Raw genomic sequence first — 27,384 nt, forward strand, 5'->3', positions numbered from 1 at the left:
CAAAGGAATGACTTCAAAATCTTACTTCTGGTCTATAAAGCTTTGAATGGTCTCGTGCCTAAATACATCTCAGATTGACTTGTAGAATATATAATCTCCAGACCTCTGAGGTCCACAGGAAGATGTTTACTCAGTGTTCCTCGAGTCAGAAACAAACAAGGTGAAGCAGCTTTTAGTTCCTATGCTCCTCACCTGTGGAACAAACTTCCTGAACACCTGAAGACTGCTGAGACACTCACTTCTTTTAAATCAGGATTCAAAACATTCCTATATGCACAGGCTTTTAAATAAAAACTTTATTTATTTACTTACTTAGTAAACTGATCTTGATGAATCTCTTACCTTTTTTTTAATTATACCTTTCTTCATTATTTGTTTTAATGTATGTCTTTTAATTTCTTCTAAAGCTTTAATGTATTTCTTTATTCTGTATTTCTTTAATTTCTTTAATTTCTTTGTAAAGCACTATGAATTGCCTTGAATGGTGCTCTATAAATAAATGTATTTGCCCTGATAAACAATTTCTACCTAAGGCCGTCAGTCCAATAATAATGGACAGTAAATTACTCTCTGATTTTCTTGAGTTTGGAATATTGAAGTTTTCTTCCACATCTGGAAAAAGAAGAAAAATTACATTTAACATACTCCTTTTCATGAGGTGTAGCTTTAAAGCTCTGATAACACACACAGCTGCTTTCATGGAGATGCACAGTTCGGACCGGAGACATCAGCAGATCAACATTTAAATGTCCATCCATCCATCCATCCATCCATCGTCTATGCTGCTTATCCTGTTCAGGGTCGTGGGGCACTGTAGCCAATCCCAGGTTGCCAGTCTATCACAGGACAAACACAGAGAGACAGACATCTACACATACTCACATTCACATCTGGGGGCAATTTATGGTCACCGATTAAACTCACATGCACACGTTTGGACTGTGGGAGGAAGCCAGAGTACCTGGAGGAAACCCACCCACACAATGGTACAATGTGCAAACCACATAGAAGGCTGTTAGGCTTAACCACTGCATCGCCATGCAGCCAAACCAGACTGTTTATTCTTGTAATTGTTTTTCTTGGGGGGGGTTCCTGATAATTTGAATGTGTTTGGACCTGAGACTTCACCTATTGTTTTCTGACCCTTTTATTGGACTGAGAACATCATCATTTAGGGCTCCTACAATATGAAAGTCTGTGAGATAAAGTTGCACATAAAATCTATTTTACAGTCATCAAGTCTCATTATTGTCACAGCTACTGAGCCCAAATATGACCTGAATGTAACTTTTCCCTATTGGGAGTTGTTTTCCCACTGATGCAGATGTAGGACATAGATCAATCACACCAAGTTAAAATGATTGTATGTTCTCTGTAAATCTGCCTGGAGCTCATTCTGTCTCCATCATGTCCCTCAGCAGGTTTTCCCAGCAGTCCCAGTGAATACGCCTCTTTGGCAGCTCAGACTGTGATTGGACAGGTGTTGGAAGGCGTGGCCCCACTACCTGATGACGTCCGGGTTCAAGCGCTCAGTATCACAATGACGGCCTTCATGGAGGCGTGGATGGAGCACATCCTCAAACAGAAGATCAAGTTCAGGTCTTGATTTATGACTACTGTCTGATCCACAAATCAAGATGTCATAATTTAGTTGAGTCCTGAGGAATTGAGTCCTGGGGCCCTTCAGGCACCTTCAGGACAGACTCACTGCTGTGTCTGTGCTCAGTGTCCAGGGAGCTCTCCAGTTGAAGCAGGACTTTGACTGTATCAGGGAGATGATCCAGGCAGACAGATACGGTTTATCAGCTGACCTCCACCAGCACCTGCTCAGCCTCCGGTACCACAGCAACACCTCCACCACAACTACACAACATGTTACAATTGTACCTAAGGCTCCATTCTGCTACTTCAGCTGGTCACTTATCTTATAGAGATTTTTCTCTATGGTAATGTCTCAATATAAGTCACAATATTTCTACAGATGAGAACATCTTTCTTTATTATATTTGTTTAACCTTTTTTTAACCAGGAAGTAACCCATTGAGGTGGAGAATTATTTTACAAGGGTGACCTGGCCAAAATGTCCGCAGCACACATCACATCATTACATTTTGAATCAACACATTTATATACATGTATACAACAGTTAAAATTATAAAATGTAGAAATCTATGGACAAATTGAAAAAGCTAAAAAGCAGATTATGTAAAAACAGATTGGAGTAAACTGCAATAGTTATTAAAGATAATAAGGCACATTAGTTGGCTTGATATACAGGACTGTCTCAGAAAATTTGAATATTGTGTTAAAGTCCTTTATTTTCTGTAATGCAACTAAAAACATGAAAATGTCATACATTCTGGATTCATTACACATCAACTGAAATATTGCAAGCCTTTTGTCGTTTTAATATTGCTGATTATGGCATACAGCTTAAGAAAACTCAAATATCCTATCTCAAAATATTAGAATATCATGAAAAAATATACTAGCAGGCTATTTAACTAATCACTTGAATCGTCTAATTAACTCGAAACACCTGCAAGGGTTTTCCTGAGCCTTTAAAAACACTCAGCTTGGTTCAGTAAACTAAATCACAAGTATGGGGAAGACTGCTGACCTGACTGCTGTCCAGAGGACCATCATTGACACCCTCCATCAGGTATCAAAAGCCACCGTTCACAGACGTGTCCGGGAAATGGGCTACAATAGCCGTATTCCCATGGTCAAACCACTCCTGAACTCAAGACAACGGAAGAAGCGTCTGACTTGGGCTATGGAAAAGAAGCACTGGACAGTTGCAGAGTGGTCCAGAGTCCTGTTTTCAGACGAAAGCAAGTTTTGTATTTAATTTGGAAGTCAAGGCGCTAGAGTCTGGAGGAAGGCTGGAGAGGAGCACAATCCAAGTTGCTTGAAATCCAGTGTGAAGTTCCCACAGTCAGCAATGGTTTGGGGAGCCATGTCAGCTGCTGGTGTTGGTCCACTGTGTTTCATCAAGTCCAGAGTCAATGCAGCTGTGTACCAAGAGATTTTAGAGCACTACATGCTTCCATCTGTTGAAAAGCTCTATGGAGATGATGATTTCATTTTCCAGCATGATCTGGCACCTGCCCACAGTGCCAAAACCACCAGTAACTGGTGTACTGACCATGGCATTACTGTCCTCGATTGGCCTGCCAACTCCCCTGACCTGAACCCCATAGAGATTTGTGGGGTATTGTGAAGAAGAAGCTGAAAGACACCAGACCCAATAATGCAAATGACCTAAAGGCTACTATTGAAGCATCCTGGGCTTCCATAACACCTCAGCAATGCCACAGGCTGATTGCTTCCATGCCACGCCGCATTGATGCAGTAATCCGTGCAAAAGGGTTCCCAACCAAGTACTGAGTGCATTAATTGACATTTTCAAATGTTTGATTTTGTTTTGCTGTTATAAATCTTTTTTTTTTTTTACTTGGTCTGAGGAAATGTTCAAATTTTTTGAGATAGGATATTTGAGTTTTCTTAAGCTGTATGCCATAATCAGCAATAGTAAAATAATAAAAGGCTTGCAATATTTCAGTTGATGTGTAATGAATCCAGAATGTATGACATTTTTGTTTTTTTAATTGCATTACAGAAAATAAAGACCTTTAGCACAATATTCTAATTTTCTGAGACAGTCCTGTATATGAAGACACCCCGTAAACCTTCAGCTGCAGTTAACAGACACTATATTAATTAGGTTAAATTATTCTCAAAGACCTTATAATGTAAATATAGTGGTACAATAATAATATAATCTCCTAGCTTTTGTGTTTCCTTCACTGGTGGATCATGAGATGATAATCAAATTCAGAGTGGAAACCTAATCTGTAAATGTAGACTAATCAGAATAATTATTCTTCATTTCATTCTACACTGAGCTTTTAATCTTAGGCCCTGTTTACACGACAACGTTTCACGTGACAACACCTAATCCGCAAAAACAAAGTGGCGGCATTTACACTGCAGCAACGGACACAGAGACAACGATATAGTTAGTATGCCGGGCCACTGGAGGGCGCTGTTGCTTCATTTTTTTTTATGAAACTACACAGACGTGTGCAGAGAACAAAACACTATAAACGTGAGGAAAATGGAGAGAACCCGACATCCACATGGACTGATGACACATCAGATGCTATCAGGGAGAGTCTCAACTATTAAACTACTGATCTGGAGGATAAAACTAGAATATGGACCGCGGGTCGTACCACTACGCGGCCGCCATGTTTGTTTACAAATGGATGAGCAGGTGGGAGGGAGAGAGAGGTGCATGCACAGTAACAGGCTCTGTAGCCTCCATCAGTCTCTACAGGAGGGAATTGCGCCGTGAAAGAATCTTTCCACCTTGGGAGCCGGATTAAAAACTTTGCGGATACAGTGGATCTGCAAACTAGTGCAGTGTAAACGGACCCCCCAAAAGGGAAGAAAGTTTTGCGGATACACTCAAATTCGTTGTCGTGTAAACGGGGCCTAAGACTATCCCAGTCATCTGAACACACCAAGTAAGCTTTTATCCTAAAACTTAAACCAAAAACTGCAAAGAATCCTGAGGAAAGTATGCTGAAGATCCTCTGACACATATCTATACTGGTTTAAAAGCTGTGAAACATGTTAGCTGCAGTTTATATGAAGTAAATTTACGTTTGTGTGACTGCTGATGCAGAACATGAAGTCTTCTGTGTTTCTTCAGTGTCTTCCAGCAGGTCGATTCGGCTGTGGTGTGTTTGCTTCAGCAACCACAGGCTAAATCCTACCTGCACTCCAGAGCCTGGGAGCCTCTCACACACTGCTGTGAGTCCCTCACACACGTCATCTTCACACATCATCATAATCTAACGCATGAGAAAGAGCACTCGCTTGAAAGAGAAAAGAGAAAGTGTCTCGTACTGGAAGTCGTCCATGGTCCAAAATGAAGTTCTCATGTTAGATTTTGGATGATGGATCACGGGCTCATTTTAAAAACCTCCACAGGTCCCTCCGCTGCCAGCAGGGACAGCCTGGACGCTGCAGTAAACAGCAGTATCACCAACCTGCACTGTGTGGAGGGGGCGGAGCTTACTGCTGACCTGCCTGCTGTGGCTCCATCCACCCCTGCAGAGCCTTACCTGGCACCCAGGTAATGGTCCTCTTAGACCTGAGCATGTTCCACCTGTCCCTGCACTCATCCCATCTCTTTCTGTATCCCGCCCTCCCAGCGTGTCTCTGGGAGCATCTCAGCAACAGTGGTTGGACCTGAGGATCCAGAACAATGCTCGTCGGTGGAAGTTACCTGGATTACAGTGTCTGTCCTCGTATGAATCCTGATGTCTCCTAAGGATACATCCAACACTAATGAATCATTGCAGATGTGATGTGAAGTGAAGATGTTTGAAATGTATATCAGAGTCCTTATTTTATTTTTGGTAAGCAGACAGCAGATCAGATTTGATGATCTATGACAGGGATGTTTTTACCAACTGGAGGTAAAGGTTAGGAGAAGAGGTCTTGAAGTGACTGTGGTACAGGTATGAATCTACTGTTATATCTGTTAAAACTGTTTTAGAAATGTCTGACTGAGTTATACCAACAAGCAGACATACTGAGCTTTTCAAGATACACAGTTACGTTATTATCATGTATACATCACAAATAGATTAAACTTTATGAGGGGAAATCTCAATAGTCAAACAATGGATATAATCATTGTGTGAGAGCAAACTGCTTCAGAGTAATAAGTGTTTGTGTGTCTCGTATCAGGAGGATGTTCTGATGTTGGGTGTAACCATCACACAATGTTTGCAGGAGTTTCTTTGTTCATCACTGAAGTTATCTCTGTAAAATATGAACTTATTGAAAATCTATTTTTTAATTGAGTCTCTAACCTTGTATAAATCTTTCATTTCAAGAAACGTTTACCTTATTGAACTTCTTTTGACAATATTTGTTTTACCACTGAAGCACAAATGTAATTTATTTTCCTTAATAAAAATTGTGTACCACGTAGGATTGATGTCATAGATAAGGAGATAATCTGGGTGTGTCTGCCTGCTGAGATGAAGGTTTAAACTTTTTTTTATATATATATATATATATATATTATTGCATTGCACATCCCAGATTACAATACAATGAAGAGATTTACCAAACTTAAGCTTTTTCTGCTATTAAAAAAAATGTGAACAAGATCAAATGGGGTGGGGGGGGCTTACATTATCTGATTGTAACCCTCCTATTCAAATCCCAATACACAGCACCTTGGATGGGTATGTCGCATTGGCCTGGGGACTGATTTGTTGAGGAAGCCACTAATTTCTTTAAAGTGCATTGACTGACCAATAATACTCTGCTTAAGATGCAGAGAGACCCAGTTAGCAGATCACTTGCTAAACTGTTAATGTGAGTAAACCCAAGAACCAAATACTCAAATATACTTTAACCCTCATTCAAACCAAATTGGAAAATATACATATAATCACACAGTTTAAAATAAACAATAACTTATTTATTAAATGAACTGCACAAACAAAAATATCGGAACTCTGATCAGTTTCCACTGAAAATACCTCTGTTAAATACCCGGGATTTTCTAGTTTACTTTGCTTGTACCAGTTGGCGCGCTTGTTGGAGCTCAAAAGAAAACACGAAGGGGGGCGTGGCTTGACCGCGATGGAGTAAGCCGTGTTTAGCTTGAGCTCCCGTCGAACCTCTACTAAAAGCAATATTTAAGGAGTATTTCTGTGTATACAGCAACTAAAACTTTGTTAATATAACTCTATAGAAGGCTTCCTCAGTGGTGACGGACAAATGTCGACTAATTTGCGGAAATACAAGTATTCTGGCCCAGCCAGCACGAGGCCAAGCAACTCCTCGTGCAGAGTGTTTCCAAGAATCCAGGTGAGAAGACCCCACCCCCAGTGGATACCGGAGAGATGGAAATAGCGAGCTTAAAGTCAGAAATCCTTCTTTCACTTAAAGCGGATATTTCAGCGGTGATAAAGTCCGAACTGAAAAATGCCCTCGCTGAAGATTTAGATTTTCTTAAGAACGAGCTGAAAGCAGGGAAAACGGAGATAATTAACAACACCGCTGCCCTGAAATCCGATATCGACCAAATGACGGTGAACATCAGAGGTTGAGGGGGGACTTTTGAGTGCCTGTTCTGACTTGCTTGTTCTGTGATGCCGAGTGAATCAAATCCTGAAACGTTATTTCACGCATGTATAACGTCTCTTTTTTTTTTTTTTTTTTTCTCCTACAAGAAAATTTAAGTTCATATTTACATTGGTATATTAATGTTTTCTATGTACAAGCTAGGGAACATCCTGATTTGCACGTCCATAAATATTTCTAGTTTATTTCATGTTTATTATGGGTTGTAACACCAATGTTTGTTTAGTTGCTCAGTATTCTCTCTCATAACATTGACTGTGATACACTGTACAATATAATACTACAGACTTTGTCATGTTGAATCTTGCTGTTCAAATTCTACTTGGAAGGCTTGGCGGGCGAAGCATTGAGCTTTATAGTTCCCCAAGACAAGCACAATATGTGTGGATTTTTGTTCAAGGGATGTTCTAATCACCTTGTCCGTGTAGGTGAGGGGGGGTGGGAGTTAACTGGACCATTTTACAAACCGAAATTATTCCATTGCACCTCTTTCTTTAAATATATTTGTAACTGTACTTTACAGTCCTTGGGTTTCATGTGTGATGCATATTTCTTTGCATACACACTATGGCCAACATGAGTAACTTAAGAGGATACAGCCGCCCTGTTAACTTCATAAGTTGGAACGTCAAATCCATGAATCATCCAGTAAAGAGGAAAAAAGTCCTTTCACACCTAAAACAGCTGGACACAGACATAGCTTTTTGTAGGAGACACATATAAGCGCAGGAGACAGTACTCGGCTTCTTAGAGGATGGGCTGGTCAGGTGTACCAATCCAATTTCGAATCAAAGATTTGAGGTGTTGCTATTTTGATTAATAAAACTACTCAATTCACAGTATCAGATGTACAGAAAGATAGCTCTGGGCAATACGTCATTGTTGTGGGACAACTATACACACTTCCAGTTATTTTAGTATGCATCTATGCCCCAAACTGGGATGATCCCAAATTCTTTACAAACCTTTTCTCTAGCTTACCAGATATGACAACACACTACCTCATACTTGGTGGTGACACCAACTGTACACTTTCTTCCAATATGGATCGGAGTGTTTCTAGGAGGGCATCCCTGTCAAAATCAGCTCACTCTATTCAGCACTTCCTAAAAAACTATGGCGTGGCAGATGTCTGGCGAGTTCGCAACCCCACTACCAGAGCATATTCCTATTTTTCCTCTGTCCATAGGACATATTCACGTATTGACTACTTCTTTGCAGACAAAAAGATCCTTCATACTATAAAAGACTGCCAATATGGAGCCATAGTCATCTCTGATCACGGACCAGTCATTATGAAAATGCAGATTCCGAATACACAAATCAAATGTCGTCTGTGGCGACTTAACCCTTTACTTCTTTCAGACCAAGAGTTCACCACTGAATCAGCTGTATCAGCTGTATCAGCTGAAATTAAAATGTTTCTCGACATTAATCAAACACCAGGAATTTCACCCTCTATTGTATGGGAATCACTATAGGCATATCTAAGGGGCCAAATAATCTCATACTACGTAAATAAAAAAAGAGTAAACACTGAACGTCTTAAAAAATTAACAGATGAAATATTAGAATTGGACACGCTGCACAGTCACTCCCCTATGGCAGACACTAACAAAAAACGTCTGTCACTTCAAACAGAGTTTAATATCTTATCTACGCGACAGGCTGAAGATCTTCTCTCCAAAACTAAACATACACACTACGAACATGGGGAAAAGGCTGGACGATCGCTTGCACATCAGCTACGCCAAAGAACTGCTAACCAAACAATCCCTGCAATTAATGATGAAAATGGTCTAAAAAATACTGACAATGAAAAAATGTATTCATGTTTTAAAAGTTTTTATGAATCATTATATAATCCAGATTCGGCTGCCAGCCCCTTTGCTTTGAATGACTTCTTTACAACCTTGAATATACCCCGTGTAGACCCAGTACTATCTACTGAATTAGAAAAAGATTTTTCAGTCATGGAGATAGCCTCAGCAATTAGTGCTATGCAAAGTTATTAAATCTAGAATAGAATTCAAGATCCTTCTGATCACATATAAAACTCTTCATCACCAGGCTCCGTCCTATTTGGAGAAACTTCTAGAAGTGTATCACCCTCCACGAGCCCTTCGCTCTGAGGATGCAGGACTGTTGGTAATCCCTAAAGTCCATAAAAGTAAAACAGGAGGCAGGAGTTTCAGTCATATGGCTCCTTTACTCTGGAATCAACTACCAGCCTCAGTCCGAAGGGCCGACACCATTAGTTTATTTAAGAGTAGACTAAAAACCTTCCTCTTTGATAAAGCTTATCATTAGGAATAAAATAGGACCACTAAGTTGAGCTGCTCTAGGCCTAGACTGCTGAGGGGATTTTCTCTCTCCCGTTAAAGGGAGTAACTCTACATTTGGAGCTTCTGTTTCTTGTCTTTCTTTCTTTCTCTCTGTGTAACAACATTACTGTAGCCACCAGATACTGCCGCCGTCTGTTTTTCTCCCTGACAGGAGGGGAGCAGGATCCACGGGATCAGACCCAAGACTCACAGAGTGGAGTTACGACGGTCCTACTACCCGACCCCACCACAGCACCGTGACCCCACCGCAACCGCGGCCCTTAAACTCCAGACTGAGATTGGTTCATCATCAGACCAACGCTCATCATAGACTTTTCTTAGTATTTGTACTTATCTCGCCTGTCTGCCACTCTCTCTCTCCCTCTTCTATTCCTCTCTCTCCCTGTCCTATCCCATGCACTTCTCCCCCCAACCGGTCAAGGCAGATGGCCGCCCTTCCAGAGTTAGGGTCCGCCCCACGGTTTCTTCCTGAAGAGGGAGTTCTTATGAACTTTTCTTCCTGCGAGGGAGTTTTTCCTGGCCACTGTTGCTTGTTACACCTGCTTGCTTTGGAAGGGTTTAGTTGGGTTCTGTTGTCCTCTATCATTGTAAAAGCGCTTTCAGATGTCTGTTGACGTGATTTGGCGCTTTACAAATAAAATTGAATTGGAAAAAATTTAAAAAAGTAGTAAAGCCCCAGGGCCAGATGGCTTCCCAGATGAGTTTTATAAGCAATTCTCAAATTAGATCTCTCCGTTACTGCTATTGGTATTTGAAGAATGTTTTGTCAACAAGTCCTTACCACCAACCATGCGACAAGCAGTTATTTCTTTGCTATCTAAAACAGGAAAAAATCCTCTTGAGTGCAGTTCATATCGCCCTAATTCGTTGTTGAACACTGACACAAAAATCTTTGCCAAAATTCTGGCATGTCGCTTTAAAAAGATTATTCCCTCTATTATTGCACCCGATCAAACGGAGTTCACAAAAAAACGATTTTCTTTTTACAACATTAGGAGATTATTTAACATTCTCTATGGTCCCACTCTGCACGATCCCGATGATATTGAGGTAATTCTCTCGCTTGACTCTGAAAAGGTGTTCGACCGGGTGGAGTGGGACTACCTTTTCAAGACTTTAGAAATTTTAAATTTGGGCCCTAAATTCGTATCCTGGGTTAAAATTCTATATACTCTACCAATGGCAGCCATGCGCACAAATAACAATCTGTCTACCTATTTTGAGCTCAAACGAGGCACAAAGCAGGGATGCCCTCTGTCACCACTCTTATTCATTATTGCACTTGAGCCGCTTGCATTAGTCCTGAGACAGAGCACTTCTATCAAGGGTATACATCGGGCAGGTTCACAGCATAAAGTCTCACTTTATGCAGAGGACATGTTATTGTTTATCAAGAACCCTCTATCAAGCTTTCCTAAACTGTTAGCTTTACTCTCAAAATTTGGAAAAATATTGGGCTACAAAATAAACCTCCATAAATTTGAACTTATGCCCATTACTAAATTGGAGGAACAGCATTTTGTGTCAGTCCCCTTTAAAATAAGCCCCCAAAAGTTCAGATACTTAGGCATATGGGTTACTTCAGACTACAAAGATCTGTTTAAGGCCAATTACCAAACTCTGCTTTTAAATGTGAAGCAAGACCTCGAACGGTGGGACCATCTACCTCTCTCCCTCGGGGGCAGGATCAACACAATTAAGATGAATGTACTCCCTAAGTTTATTTATTTATTTCAGTGTCTCATCTTCCTGACAAAGTCTTTCTTCCACAACTTAAACAGCCAGATATCATCCTTCATATGGCATAAAAAACCACCAAGAATCAATATGAATATATTACAGCTCAAGTGGAGGTATGGCACTTCCAAATTTTATGTACTACTACTGGGCTGCCAATATAAGAGCATTGTTATATTGGGTGAAGAATGATGGCATTGATGTCAATGACCATGAATGGGCGGTGCCCATGGAAGAGAAAACTTTCATTGGTTCTACTTCATCAGTAGCTTTATTATGTTCCAAGTTACCACTAAATCAGCCTATTTCATCCTTTACCTCAAATCCAGTTGTCATTCATTCGCTCAAAATCTGGTATCAGTTTCGGCTGTGTTTTGACCTCATTGACCTTTCATGTTCAGCACCAAAATTAAGAAACCATTTGTTTGCCCCATCAATGATGGATGAGGCATTTGATATTTGGTCAAGAAGAGGAATAAGAGCAATATCTAACCTCTACATTGAGAACAGGTTTGCTTCATTTGAACAACTATCACAGAAATGTAATCTCCCCAATCCCATTTCTTCAGGTACCTACAAACCAGAGATTTTGTGGCCTCTAACTTTGCTCAATTTCCATTAAGTCCACCTGAAACTCTACCAGAAGCAATTCTCAAATGTAATGTCAACACAAAACAAATAATAAGTAAAATGTATATATTACTGAATACGTCTAATGTGGATAAACTGGACTCTCTCCAACACAGATGGGAAAAAGATTTAAATGAAAAAATTCCAGAAGCAAAGTGGCAACAAATAATACAAAGAATTTACTCCTCCTCAATATGCCTTAGACATGCTGTGGTTCAATTTGAAATAGTCCACCGTCTTCACTGGACCAAAGAAAGACTAACTAGATTTAATAAAGATATTGATCCTACATGTGAACGTTGCAAACAAGCTTCAACCACATTACTACACTTGTTCTGGCTATGCCCAAAGATGTACAGTTTTTGCGGTCTATTTTTGAGACATTCTCTATAATATGTGGAACAACAGTAGACTCTTCTTTTGCCAAACTCGTATTTTGACATGTTGTCACGCCAGTTTTCTCCGCCCGCTCCAGTACGGCATGCAGTCTTGTGTCATGCTGCTCCTTGGTGGATCCCCAGACCAGGATATCGTCCATGTGGCAGACGACTCCCTCGAGATCCCAAATTTTGCCAAAATCTCATATTTGCATCGAGTTTTGAAAAGTACTGGGCGCCTGTGAGCATGCCTAGCGTTTGATCCACAGAGGGAAGGATGTATCTTTCGTGACACACAGACTCATTTAAAGGTGTCATATCCACACAGATACGGACCTGTTCTTTGTCCTTTTTGGGAGCCACGACCATGCCACAGCACCAATCAGTGGGCTCTTCCATGCGGGTGATAACTCTCAGCTTTTCCATTTTCTCCAGCTCCTCTTTCACTTTGCCCATGAGCCGCAGTGGCACACGCCTTGTCACCTTCAGTGAAAAGGGCTTGGCATCAGGTTTCAGCTTTAATGTGTACGGGTTTTGAACTAGCCCATCACACAACTTGGGGTAAGCTAATCTCACTGTCTCTTGGTCTATCGCGTCAACTCTGGCGATTAGTTTCAGTCTCACAGAAGCTGTTCTACTGAGCAGTGCCACACGTAGGTTTCTGACAACGTAGATTTTCTCAGATGTGCTCCTGTCACCATATGTTACAGTCTCCGTTGTGGACCCCAACACAGTTAGTGCAGTACCACCTGGTCCATAGAGTGGTTTTTGTGCCTTTTCCAACTGTTCATTTTTGCTTTTGAAGTTTTCAAATGTTATTTCTGAAATAGCTGTGACGTCCGCTCTGGAATCCAACTTAAAAGTCACTTTATTCTCTCTCACGTTTATGTCTGCAAGCCACGGATCTTCTCCAGAATCCACTACACCCAGAAAAAGTACATCTGTGCCGTCAGCAACCTCACTCACTGTTGGGTTGGACCTACAGACCCTGCCATAATGTCCATGTTTTCAACAGTGATGGCATTCTGCATTTTTAGCTGGGCACTGGACTGATGCATGTGCTGGTGTTTTGCCACACTTGGAGCATGTCTTATGGTCCTGATTTGTCTGCTGAGGCATTGGGGACTACATTTTTTTGTTCTTTGCTTTTGAACTTGTTCGACTTGAACTTCCTCACGTGTACTGCAACCATAGTTGTTTTGTTAGGGTTAGCTTCACCTCTTAGGTCAGTTTGCTGACGTTTTATTTCTTCCGATTGTCTTGCCATTGTGATAGCTTTAGCCAGAGTTAGATCTTTGTTGAGCTGCATTCTTTCTGACAGTGACGAATCTTTAAGACTCACTACAAGCCTCTCAAGCTCATCATGAAGTGCCCCGTACTCACAGTTTTCTAGTAGTGCATAAAGTGTTGTTAGGATCGAGTCCACTGGTTCTGATGGCTTTTGCACTCTTTTGTTGAATTTTGCCCGTTCATAAATCACGTTCTTTCTGGGAAAAAAATGTCTATCAAAAGCTGTTTTGACGGCATCATATTGCTGGCGCTGCACACTGGTTAACTCGAGCCCTCTTAGCACGTCATCAGCCTCATCTCCCATGCAATAAACGTGGGTTTTTACTTGATTTGCGTCTGTGGAGTTGTTCAAATTACTTGCCATTCGAAAGCACTCAAAACGTCTTATCCACTTTTCCCACTCCTGGGGTTTTGCAAAGTCGAAAGGCTCCGGTGGTTTGATGGTGAAAGTTGCTGCTGGGGTTGCCGCTGCGGCCGCCATTACTGGTCCTGTCGACGCGTTAGCTTGGGCTGCTACTGTCCCTGCCGTCCCCGCTGCTGAAGCTGCTTGCCCTTCTTCTTGCCCCTGCATAGGCCCACAAGAGAAGGATAAAGGGCACAGGGCCCCAGGCCCCGACCCAAGCCGCCAAGCCGAGAAAAGGCCGGAGCAGGGCCCCCGGGCCGAGAGCCCCCCCAACCCCGGCGGCGAGTCCCGCCGCACCCCCGGGAACAGGCCCACCCATCGGGCGGTGGGTGGGCCCCCCAACCCGGCAAGGCAGAGACGGCCCCCACCGCCGCGCCCCGGACCAGCCCCGCCCCCAGACCCAGAAAAGTGAAGGCCCGCGCCGGCCCTGGTCGGAGGACAGTCAACTCTACACCCCCAGGAGCCTCATATCCCACCCGCCACATGATTCTCCCCCCCGATCTTGATTGAAAAACCCAACCCCCGACCCACCCCCCACAGACACCCACCCCCGACATAGACACAGACGCAGACGCAGACACAGACACAGACACAGATACACACACTCACACACTCACACACTCACACACTCGGGAGGGGAAGGAGTGATGACTCTCGCCCCCCAGGCCGCCGGCCAGGCCCCCACCCGGCCACCACGGTATCCCAACCTCCACCAATCCAACAGCAAATGGAGAAGGAGCACCGCACCCCAGCCCCCCCACGAGCGCCACGCCCGAGGGAGCGCGCCCCCCGCATTCCAGCCGCACTCACCCCGGGCCGGGGCGAGACCCCAGCGGGAGGTTCTGGGGGGAGCCACATCTCCCGCCCTTCCCCTGCCCTATATGTGTGTTGGATGTATGTAAGGGTGTGTCTTTGTGTTTTGAAGAGGTGGATGCAATGTGTGTGTATATGGTGCGGTTTAAAATTGGGTGGTAGCAGGGCCCGGGCTTACCCCCTCAAGACCCTGCGTGACTAAGTGTGGTTAAAATTGTGGGTGGTGCAAAGTTGGGGGAGGACCCAGACCGCAGTTAAGTAGCCTGGACCCCCCACCTAGGCACCGCCCCACTGTTCCCTATTGTGGAGTAATATAAGGTGAGGTAAGGCAGGGAGGGTTCTGAGGGAGGGGGTCCCCCCGTCGCTAGGACCTTGGCCCAGCTGGACCCCCCGCGCTGCCCCACCCCACCCCCGAACGGCCGGCCTAGGACCCGGGGGCCACCCCCCCCCCAACAAGGCGCCGTAAGGGGACCCGGGCAGGGAGCCCCCACCCCACCCAACGGCCAGACAGCAGAGTCTGAGACCCGCAGGGCCCAGTGCGAGCCCAGCCGGAGGCCAGTGGCCAGTGGCCAGGGCACCCCCCCTCATTCGTCCACACACACACAGCCCCACACCCCAACACACACCCACACCCACACACACACACACACACACACGCACACACACACACACACACACACACACACACATCAGGCCCTGGAGGTCACTCTCAGTCAACCGTCCATCCAGAACCCGGAGCCCCCCCGTCCCCCGCTCCCCCCAATCCGGGAACGAGGCAGACCCAGAGCGCGGCAGCAGGGGGACCCACCCCCAGCGCCGCAGCGGGCACCCCCACCGGAAAGGGGGAGGCCCCGCACCCCCAGGGCCCGGACGCCCCGCCCCCAACCCCCCCCAGCCGACAGCCCAGCCGGGGCCCGACGCCCAGCCCCCCCACCCCACCCCAGCTGGCGCACCTCCGGCCCAGAACAGAGCCCCCCCCACACCCCCACCCAGGACTCCCCAGGCCAGGCCGCAGCCCCCCAGCATAGACGCTAGGACCCCCCCGAGCCCACAGAGCCACCAACCACCAAAGCCACGACGCCCCAACCACTGACGGTCCCCAGAGCCCCGGGGTGGAGCCACCACCCCCCCACAGGGCTACATGGTGTATTTAATTATTGGGGACCATGTGGACTCAAATTGGGTCAAATGATTTTTCCTACAAGCAGACATTCTCTCCAATGTGATGTGGTCTAGAAGTAAGTTTTTAAATTACTTTATATTCAGATACTTTTGGATTTCCAGTTAAAGAGGATCGCCTTTTTTGCGACGCTTAGGGAAACCAGGAGCATGCAGGACTCATTTTTTTCTCTTTAAATTTCTGTGAGATCTCCTAACAAGCAAAGTGAAGGTGAGACTGGAATAGGGTGGCCCAGGCATAACGATAAATCTTCACAAATCTTTTGCCAGAACATTTGGACTGGTGTACACAGCCAAAGTGCGTGTAAATAGGTATCGGGGAGATCACCTGTTGTTGGAATAATCTTACGATAGGTTATCACATTCATTGTACCAACATTCTTTCTCATCTGCTACGACTTGTATTTCTCCACTGTGAACTTTTATGGTAAGGAGGAATGTGGTCTGCAGATGGGAAGTCCTTGAAATAAGATAAGAGGACCCCTGTGATCTATTATGATAAGGAGAAATGTGGTCAGCAAATAGGGAAGTGCCCTGAAAGAAACACAGGAGGAACCCTAATAAAAAGAGAGGAGGCGGCAGAGGTTTTTCAGAGCGGGTTGGAAATTTGTACCTGAAACATCTCTCTTCCGTTCTCCTCATGAGTAAAACCAAATCTTAATTTGTGTGCTTTGTTCTGTCTTGCAGAATTAATAAATGTTCAGAGGTTGGACCTGACACCTGTGCAGTTTGAACACATGTTAGTGGGAGTGAGCCCCATCTTGAACATCCTTTGTCCTGTGTAATGAACTCTGTGGAGGACCTTGTATTGTATGAGCTGTATATTGGGGTTTTTGCTCATTTTGAATGTATTTGTACAGATTTCTGACCAAAACGTTGGGTCTCTGTTGATGTTGAGATCTTCTTCCCATTTGAAGGTGGGAAGGGATATTGAGATATTTGAACCTGACAGGATTGAGATAATTTTAGAAAGAGGTTTAGGTGCTGAGATCTTCAGGAGATTTGTCACTGTCTGAGGTCAGTACAGGTTAATCTGTTCTAGTTTGAACTTAGTTTGTATTATTGACTTAAGCTGAAGATATTCCAGATAGTTGTTTTGACTGATGCCATATGTTTCTATTAGCTCATTAAATGGAATAAAAGAGTTATTGGAGATAAGTTGTTCTAAGTGTCTTATTCCTTTATTTTGCCATCTTGGGAAGTTTATTGGTTTCTTTCTTTGCAGGATGTCGGGATTGTTCCAGATGGGTGTGAGTTTGCAGGGAATGAGTGAAGATCCATTCATTTTAAGAAATTCCCACCAAGCTGTCAGCGATGTGTTTATATTGATGCTTTTAAAGCAGCTGTGCTTTTTGATGACAGGACTGAAGAAGGGAAGATCTCTGACTTGGAGATCTTCACAGAATGTTTTTTCAACGTCCAGCCAGCCTTCATCTAAGGGTTTCTGATTGATCCATTTTACAACATAAAGTAGTTTATTGGCCAGATAATAATTATAAAAATTTGGGAGTTCTAAGCCACCTTGGTCCTTGGTGTTCTGTAGTGTTTTTAAACTTATATGTGATGGTTTGTTTTTCCATAAGAATTTTGAGACATGAGAATCAAGAGTGTTAAACCAGGTTTTTGGTGGTTTTGCTGGGATCATTGAGAAGATGTAGTTAATTTTAGGCAAGACCATCATTTTGATTGTTGCTACTCTCTCCATAAGTGAAATTGGGAGTGTCCTCCATCGAGTGAGGTCCTCCTCCAATGTTTTAATAAGGGGGGTGTAGTTTAAGTGCACCAAGTCTGAGAGTTTGGCTGAGACGTTAATGCCGAGATATTTGATGTTCCCTGGTTTTAGTGGGGTGTTAGGTGTGTGCTGAAATGTAGAGTTGATAGGCAAGACTACTGATTTGTTCCAATTTATAGAATATTCTGAGATTGAGGAGAATCTGTTTATTAACTCTTTTGTTTCTGGAAGAGAGGTCTGTGCGTTTTGCAGGAAAATTAGCACATCATCTGCATAGAGACATATTTTATGTGTTGCATTTGCTGTTCGTATTCCTTTTATGTTATTGTTCTGTCTGATGGCTGCTGCTAGTGGTTCGATAAAGATTGCAAAGAGAGATGGTGAGAGTGGACACCCCTGTCTGGTGCCTCTCTCAAGATTGAACCTTGAGGACATTTGGTCATTGGTTTTAACACAGGCACTGGGTGAGGTGGACAGTATTTTTATCCAGGAGAGGTAATTTTCTCTAAATCCAAATTTCCGTAGTGTAGCAAGTAGAAATTTCCAATTTACCCTATCAAAGGCTTTTTCTGCATCTAAGGAGGTGATAATGGCTTTTTGTTTATTGTGGTGGCAGTGGTCTATAAGATTAATTAATCTACGTGTATTGTTAGTGGAGTGTCGTCCTTTAATAAACCCAGTTTGATCTGGGTGTATGATGTGGGGTGTGATTTTTTCCAGTCTGCTTGCGAATGTTTTACTAATTATTTTAAGATCTACATTGATTAGTGATATCGGCCGATAGCTAGATGGTAGTGTGGGATCTTTATCCGGTTTTAGAAGAAGACTGATATTTGCACAGTTCATATGTTGGGGGAGATTTGAAGATTCTTTAATTTCCTCAATTATTCTGAAAAGAATAGGTGAGAGTAAAGACCATAATTCTTTGTAAAATTCAGTGGGGTATCCATCAGGTCCTGGAGCGTTACCATCAGGCATGTGCTGGAGAGCTTCCTGCAGTTCTTCAACTGAGATGGAAGCTTCTAGACCTTGGATCTGTTCTTCTTTTAATTTTGGGAGGTCAACTGTGCTCAGAAAGGTCTCCATTTCAGATTGTGAAGGGTCAATTTGTGAAGAGTAAAGTTTTTTGTAAAATTCTCTGAAGGTATTGTTTATTTCTTGTGGGTTAAAAGTGATTTTACCATTTTGAGTTTGGACTGAGGGGATTGTACATTTTTCTTTATTTCGTTTTAACTGACTGGCTAAAAGTTTGCTGGATTTATTACCATGTTCAAAGTTCTTCCAGCGTAGTCTCTGCAGTTGAAATTGTGTTAGTTCCATTAATAGGCTGTCGTCTTTGCAGGCAGCATGAGCTGTCTCCATGGTTTTGATTTTATCTTCCAGTTCTTTCTCCTTTATTTTTTTCCCTTTTGGTCTTGTATGAGGAATAAGAAATGATTTTACCTCTCATGACAACTTTAGCCGTCTCCCAGAGGACGCAGGGAGAGACACCAGGCAGGTCATTTGTTTCTAAAAAGATTGACCATTGTTTTTTAAAGAATGTGCAGAAGTCTGGATCCTTAAGCAGTGACGTGTTAAATCTCCACTGTCTAATAGGAGGGGTGATTGTTCTATTAGTAACTGTCATAGTGACAGGTGCATGGTCACTGATAGTAATGGGGTCACTGACAGTAATGGGGTCCATCCATTTTCTTCCACTTATCCGTTTCTGGGTCGCGGGGGTGGCAGTCTGAGCACTGTCACCCAGATCACATTGCACCGATTAAGAACCTTTTCCTGTGGGTGGTGAGCCCACAGGAAGGTGGCGCCTAGTGTGGGACACAAACCCACTACCTTGAGAGTGCGAGTCTCATGCTCTACCAACTGAGCAAGCCGGGGGTTATCAACCAAGTCCTTACCCAAAATGCAGAACCCTTTCGTAATACAGAAAATGTACAAACCTATATACACAGTAAAGGAGTGGGGTAAACTAAATGTATACGTATCAATTCAAATAGCAGTGTGTTTAGTAAAAGTTTGATCTCATAGCCTTGACATATTCCGACTACTTCGACCATATTCGATAAAATGCATGTTTATAAGTTGTGATGAAAAGGAGAGTTTTTCAATAACCATCAATCTCTTGAACAATGTTCATCCACTCTTCGGGTGTCAGTGGTTCGAGTTTGAGCCATCTTCTCGTAATGGCTTTTTTGCTTGCTTGCTTTGAATGTTTGGATTAATCCGAGAATAACCCTGGTCACTTTGATGTTTTGGGTAAAATTGTGTCTAACTTAACCTGAAGAAATCATCAGGGCCCAGCCCATGTTTTTGCTTTAGATTTTCAAAGCTTTGGAGGGCCCCCTTGTGGATAAATGTGTAATAATTAGTTAAGCCTTTTAAGATTCCTCTCTTAGATCGGTTGTCATAATTATTATGGGTAAATTCAGAATCGTGTGCACGCCATCGTAACATTTTTGAATGGTCTTTAAGTTTACAAAGCTCGATTGCCTCATTCATTGGCAGACTGGTGCTCAGAGAACAACCTTGCTCTGAACACCAAGAAAACTAAAGAGATCATCGTCGACTTCAGGAAACACAGCACCGACCCAGCCCCCCTCTACATCAACATCCGAGTGTGTGGAGAGGGTCCACTCCTTCCGGTTTCTTGGCGTCTTCATCTCCAACAACATCTCCTGGACAGAGAACATCACTGCAATCACCAAGAAGGCTCAGCAGCGGCTGCACTTCCTGAGAGTTCTCAAGAAGTACAACCTGGACTCCAACCTGCTGCTGACCTTCTACCGCTCATCTATTGAGAGCCTGCTGACTTACTGTATTACAGTATGGTACGGCAGCTGCACCGTTGCAGACAGGGAGAGGCTCCAGAGAGTGGTAAAGGCAGCACAGAGGATCATCGGCTTCTCTCTCCCCTCCCTGATGGACATTTACACCTCCCGCTGCCTCAGCAGAGCTACGAATATTATCAAGGACAGCTCCCACCCTGGCTCTGACCTGTTTGACCTGCTGCCCTCGGGAAGGCGCTACAGGGTCATGAGATTTGGAGAAAAACAGTTTTTTCCCCAAAGCCATAACTGTCATGATCGGCTCTCCTGCAGCCCCTTGGGGGGGGGGGGGTTTATTGGCTGCAGGTGTGTTCTCTCTTCCCTACAGTGTTTTTCAGGTGGGTGTGCCTGGAGGTGGTGTGTTATGATGGAAGAGCTGGCTGGTTTAATTACCTGGATTCAGCACAGCTGCGGGTACCAGGTGGAGGCGTTTCTGGAGGAGTGGCTCTACTATTTAAACGGGCTCCTCACGCCACTCGACACGGGACCGTAAATCCACATGAGTCAGTAGTTGTGGCGGTTGTTTGTTAATACTATCGCTTGCTACCAGCTCATGCTCTCTCTCTCTCTCTCTCTCTCACACACACTCCTCCTCATCAGAGCGACGTCGTCAACGCTCCACTCTCGGACCCAGCCAGCACCAGCTCTTCCCACACCGCCTCGGCTGCCGCCCACTGGACCACAGCCTCAACCTGCTCTGCCCCGCTCAGCTCTGTACTCGGCTCTGGTGCCGCTTCCCGGGAGCACCCGTCCGGACAAAGACACGTCCCCTCGCTCCGTCAGCCTGACTCCGTTCCACGCCAACCTGACCCGTGAGCCACCTCTCCCCAAGACTTTATCCCTTCCGGAGGAAGAACTCTGAAAATTATTATTCTTATTTGAAATAAAGTCCTTGGTTTACTTCATCTCTGTCCTGGTGACTTCCTGCGCTTGAGCCTCTGTCCCTCTGCCGTAACAATAACCACTGTGAACTCTCGTATGCACTGACTTTACAGATTGCACCATAATGTGCAATATAATTTTTATAGTTTTTTATTTATTTCCTGTAAATATACTGTGTACTGTTCACAGGTCTGGACCGTGCACCTTACCCCCTACACCCTCCACCCTCCTTCTCGCACTATATTCTGCTCTTTTTAACTGCTGCACTGTCACTGGAGTTGTTTTTAATCTCACTGTACCTAGTACAAGTGACAATAAAAGGCATTCTATTCTATTCTATTCCAAGCTGAGAGCATCACATGTGATATGTGCTTGTCTGCTGAGCCAACTTGGTCTTGCAGTTTGGAATCGGCTATTAAGGCTCTCGATGGAATTCCTTGAATCGTTGTCCCTTCTATAGCTTTCCACCCGGAGGCATAAACAGGAGAGCACAAGCACGCCAATGATCTGAATTGGGCAGCGTACTAGTATTCTCTTAGTCATGAAAGGTTCATTCCTCCTTTATCTTTCTTTAATTGAAGAAATTTGTATTTGATCCTAGGTTTCTTCCCTTTCCATTTAGATCTTGGCATTTGCCTGTCCCGTTCTATGAATTGTTTTGGGGGGATTTCAATAGGTAAACATTGGAATAAATACAATAGTCAGGGGAGGATAGTCATCCTAATGGAATCTATCTGAGAACGCAAATCCACAAAAGGTACAATGTTCCACCTTTGTATATCAAATTTTAGTTTTGTATTTAGTGGCCCGTAGTTAATCTCAAACATCTTTGTAAGGTCTCGGTATATAATAACACCAAGGCAAGCCCGGAGTGACTAATCGGTAGGACCGGGACAATTCCCGTGGGCCGGTCTGATGTTTGGGCCATGAAGGCCGGTGTTCACTTTCTTTTTCCGGCCAGTTTAGGTACCAGATCAATAGACATTATAAAGGATCGACGTCTCATTCTGGGCTGGAGAGTGATGCAGCTTTGTCGCCATATTGGATGGGGCATCTCGCTCTCGGATAGCACCAAATTCAACAGGAGTTAACACAGAACGAGCAACTTTGTCCATGTTTTGTTTACAAAAACTTGACAAAAAGCTGAAGAGAGCTGACCAGTGGACCTTTCTCAGCTTTTCTCTGAAAGTGAAACTCAGTCCGATGATGTGAGTTTTTGATATGTTGCATAAAGCTGTGAGCATCATGAATATGCCCATATTAAAATCTCCTCCTTACTTTGTGCAACTCTTTTTTTTATAGAAGAATATTGGGGCCACTGAAGAAAGAAAATTTAAGGTAAAAAAACCCACATCATGCATTCCAAAGAAAGTCGAAAATCAAAGTTGAGATTTTCTTTCTTCATGGAGAAAAAAAAATTCCAAAGTCTACTGTTGGGATCTCACAAGACCACATAAAGTTGGTTCATTTCTAAGGAAAGACCATTTTCATTTGTCATGACATGGTCATAAAATGTGGAGTCTGACTCATGAATCTGCCTGAGCTTCACACCCAGCAGGGGGTCCTGCAGACACTGCAGTCCCATCAAAAATCCCACCCCCCCTTTCTGCTCAGAGAACTATGACTGCCCCCATGCTCTCACCGATTTGTGGAGGCTCCCAGCATTTGACACCTTGGAATGCCCCCACCTTACCAAAAGCTTTTGGAGAGATTCACTCTTGAAGCTTCACTCCTGCTCTTCGACAGAGGAGGTGAGCTGCTGGAATCGACTCACCCAGTGTTAGCATCCTGTTAACACCAGAGGCTTGCAACGAAGGCCCCTACTCCTCAACTCCTCTTCTGACCGATCACGAGGGACAGCGCTTCCCCTGGATCCAGAGACCAGCACCCAGCGTCTGATCTCTCACCAACCAGGGAAGAACAAACAGTTTCCCCAGGAAAGAGACCTGGGAAATGACAACTCGCAGAACTTCTTTGTGCTTTTCCCTCAACAAGAAGGAAAAGTAACACAGACCACAGCGACCAGCTCCTCCGGTCGGGACAACAGAACAACCACGACGCTGCAAAGAAAGAATGCTCCTTGTTCATCAACTTCATCTTCCTCTCCTCAGCCTGCTGAACGCAGCCAACCACAGTTAGCAGGAGGTGCTAACTGCCACAGAAGCAGCAGCTTCTCTCCAGCCTGGACAACAACCAAACTCCTTCTTCAAAGACATCAAGGGAATGGTAACAAACAACTGGGCAATACATTCTCCACTTACACTACAAAACTTCTGACACTACAAAAGAAAGCTTTAAGAATCATTTCATGGTTGATACCAAACTCTCCAACAAGTGCTCTCTTCCATAAATATGGTCTCCTAAAGCTTCCTGAAATGAATGTTTATCACAACGCATGTATTATGTATAATGTTAACAGGTCAAATACTAGATTGTGCAAATTCATTCCATTGTACTCAGCCTCTCACCAACATGGTACCAGAAATAAACTGCTTCTAAAAGGTAAATATAGAAAACTAAAATGTACCACTTTTAGTATAAGTCATAGAGGTCCAAACTTATAGAATGAGCTGGAAAGCAACTTAAAACAATCAGCCACACTATCCATATTTTAAAGGAAACTAAAGAATCAACTACTGGAGAGTTATGCAGGTGGTTTACATGTGGCTTAGTATTCTCAGGGTTGAAAGGTTTTCTTTCTGTACATGGGTCAATTCAAAGTATATGATTGACTGTTACATGCACATAAATGTCGTCATTTATTGTCTTTTCTTTTGATATTAGGACAACACTTGTAGGGGAATGGGTTTGTTTCTATATGTGTATATGTACGTATGTATGTGTATATATATTGCACAAATTAGTCCCCATTCATCACTACTTGCTAGTGATGTCTGAGGGACCTGGTTGTGGTTGAGCCATTTTTGGTTAATGTAAAGCACAAAATGCACTGGGTGGTGGTGTGTTGGACCCCAACATGATAAGCTCCAAGCTTTTTTGAGTGCCGATTTTTTCATAATTTTGCAAATTCAAGCACAAATCAAAATTATTGTTGTATATGAGAAAATGTGGAAAATAAATAAAGAAATTAAATGACATGAAAATGACTCATGGGCCATGCAGTTATAAGTAAAGGTCAATGTCTGCAACATTTGAGGCCACTTTTGCTTGTCTCTCGGGAGTAATGACCTAATCATGTTCCCCAAGGTTCTCTTAATTCTCTCTGTATTCCCATTCCCCATGGGATGGGATGGAGTTGTTCTAGACTTTTTGACACCAGAAATTTGTAACAACTCCTGGATCAACTGACTTTCAAAGTTTGCACTCTGATCCGAGTGGATCCTCTGTGGGAACAAGTAGACATAAAAGTATCGGTCCCACAACTGGCGTGCAACTTGTTTGGCTGACTGGTCTGGGCATTTGAAGGCATATGCCATCTTAGTAAAGTGGACAGTAACTACCAACACATCAACACTTTTCCCTGTGGTCTTTATACTCTGAAGCCTGGCCCTTCCCTCAGGTTCCAATGTTTTGCTGACAACACATCGTTTACAGCATGTGTCGTTCCATGTCAGCCAAGAAAGTGTGGTAGAACCGCAGCTTATGGTTCATAAGCTGCGGTTCTACCACACTTTCAATGCCGGGACGTCGCAGGGCGGGACCGGTTTTCGCGTGGTCCGACTGAAAAAGTTGTGAATGGTACGGAAAGAAACCGCGACCACCGGCTACAATTTTCCACTTCCCCTCTGTTGAGGTACCTCTCACCGAGGAACCGATCTGTGAGGAGCGACAAAGCAGCCGTCTGCTGATTGGTAGTGACAAGCGCCACTCTCAACTTGCCCACAATATTTAAATATTTCATCGACTGTAAACCTTCCAGTTGTTGTTTACATACACTGCTTTGCGCTCACTGGTTGTTTTGTTAACTGGGTTTATCGAAACGTAGGCGCGTGACACAACATCGCTGTCTTTTAACGAGGTTCAGACGATCCTCTCTTTAACAGGAGAGGAGGAGATTCAGCAGACGCTGCTGTTTACAATGAGAAAGCTTGTGCTGTAGAGAACCACTCGGACAGCCCTGGAGTTGTAATGCCGGCTGCCGCTGGCCATTTCCATGTTCTTTCACTCGGTGTGTGCCGTACTTTCTGTAGTGGGACCGCGCAACAGAGTTGAGTCTGGGTGCGCTTTGCCATACTGTACCCGCCTGCTCCGCCCCGCTCCGGCACGTACTGTGCTGTGGAACCACGGCTTTAGTCTAGCCAGACTTAAGGTCCTGCTTTGGCCCTGACAGCCAGCATCATCACGAACACCTTGCAGGATGTGACTGACCAAGGGTGCCATGTATTGATGTTGTTTCATTCTTGTTAAAGGGTCTTTTCAAACTCTGTAAAGGATGCCATCGAGCATCCGTAGTTTCTGCCACTGCTTCAGAGTCTTCAGCACCCCTGACAGCATAATGATTTTCTCTCTTCCCGTGGGTCTTCTTTCTCGGCTGATGAACTCAATGACTTGGGACAATGTGGGATCTTTTCTCTGTTCATCCTTCAGCTCCTGAGGTGAGAAAATGGTAAAAGTGTTGTTTGACCAGGGGGGACCACATTTTCCAAGTTTTGAGCCAGCCAATGGATCACCCTCTGCGTAGTGCCACAATCCCACTCCATGTGTCCATCCAAAACTGCAGACACCTCATTGTTGGTCAGAGAGTTGTGTTCATGGGAGGGGTTGAACATTCAACACTCTGATGGTTGGCACTGACTCTGAATGCTCCCTGGACTGTGCACTCTTGTATATGTTGAGATTCATCCAACAGAGCTGTTTATGGCTCCTTCAAGATTCTTTGACAAACGCAGCTCTGGATAAAAGGCACTCAAATTTGTGACAAAATTTGTCGCACACTGACCGCTTCAGCGCTAAAAACTCCAGAAGATGGGCGGGATAGTTCTTTTGGGTACATGTTACTGACTTGCTGACCGTGCCTTGCTGAGACAGCACAGCGCCCAACCCATCTTGAGAGGCATTTGTCGACTAAATGAAAGGTCGACTGAAGTCTGGATAAGCAAGCATGACAGATTCCACCAGTGCAGATTTCAGCTGTTCGAATGAGTTGCGATATTCCTCCTTCCAGTCACTGGCATGCCGTTTTCTGAACACAGCAGCACCTCGTACATTTCCTGTTTTCCCTTTGGGTGCGGCAGTCAATGTAAACAGCGGTTTACCTATGTGGGAACAGTCATGTATGAATTGTTGATAATACATGACCATACCTCGGAACGACTTGATCCGTTTCTCGGAGGGTGTAACATCATCCTCCATCATAAGGTGACATTCTGCCATAGTCGCGAGAGCTTTCTCTTTGTCAGGGTCGGTTGCTATACCATTATCATCCACAATATGTCCCAAGAACTTCACACTTCTCCTGAGTAGCTGACACTTTTCCGGAGCTTGCTTTAGTCCATGAACTCGCAGCCTACTGAAGCTTCAAGCTTCTTGGGTGCTTCTGTTTCATTGTGGGCAAAAACAAGTGAATTGTCTAAGTATCACAGCAAGGTCAAGAAGTTCTGGTCACCAAATATACTCATCATGAGAAGCATGAAATTTGCTGGGCTATTACATAACCCCTGAGGAAGTCTATTGAACTCATAGAGTCCCATGGGAGTAGTGAAAGCAGGTCGACTTTCTGTCGTCATCTGCCATGGCAATGTTATAGAAGCCAGAGGTGAGGCCCATTGCGCTAAAAAAGCACTGCCTCCCATAGCTTCTAGGCAATCTTGTTGGTGGGGCAGAGGATGTGCATCTTTGATTGTGCGTGCATTCAACCAGCGATAGTCCACACATATCCTGAGATCTCCACTTTTCTTCCACACAAGCACAAGTGAAGAGGCCAACTCGCAACACCTCACAGCAATCAATGTCCAGACCTTCCAGTCACTTGCTGGTTAGACTGTCTTTAAAGGTGTCATATCATACAGCTTTTCAACATTTTCACATGGTT

General features: G+C 43.9%; 1 protein-coding gene across 2 annotated transcripts in view; it reads left to right on the forward strand.

Moving 5' to 3' along the window:
• Window positions 1-6,013, forward strand: part of ccdc142 (coiled-coil domain containing 142) — a 76,213-nt gene extending 70,200 nt beyond the window's left edge. Inside the window, exons 12-16 of one of the 2 annotated variants that reach the window (XM_080466386.1) lie at window positions 1,422-1,599; window positions 1,727-1,837; window positions 4,721-4,821; window positions 5,002-5,146; window positions 5,226-6,013. In XM_080466386.1, the coding sequence (XP_080322512.1) occupies window positions 1,422-1,599; window positions 1,727-1,837; window positions 4,721-4,821; window positions 5,002-5,146; window positions 5,226-5,334 (644 nt within the window). In that variant the 3' untranslated portion in view covers window positions 5,335-6,013. Of the gene's footprint in view, window positions 1-1,418; window positions 1,600-1,726; window positions 1,838-4,720; window positions 4,822-5,001; window positions 5,147-5,225 lie in introns of both variants that reach the window. The other variant, XM_080466385.1, reaches the window with a different exon arrangement.
• The last annotated feature ends 21,371 nt before the right edge of the window (window positions 6,014-27,384 follow it).

The sequence above is a fragment of the Lipophrys pholis genome (genome assembly GCF_963383615.2).
Source record: "Lipophrys pholis genome assembly, chromosome: 6".
Taxonomy (NCBI): Eukaryota; Metazoa; Chordata; class Actinopteri; order Blenniiformes; family Blenniidae; genus Lipophrys; species Lipophrys pholis.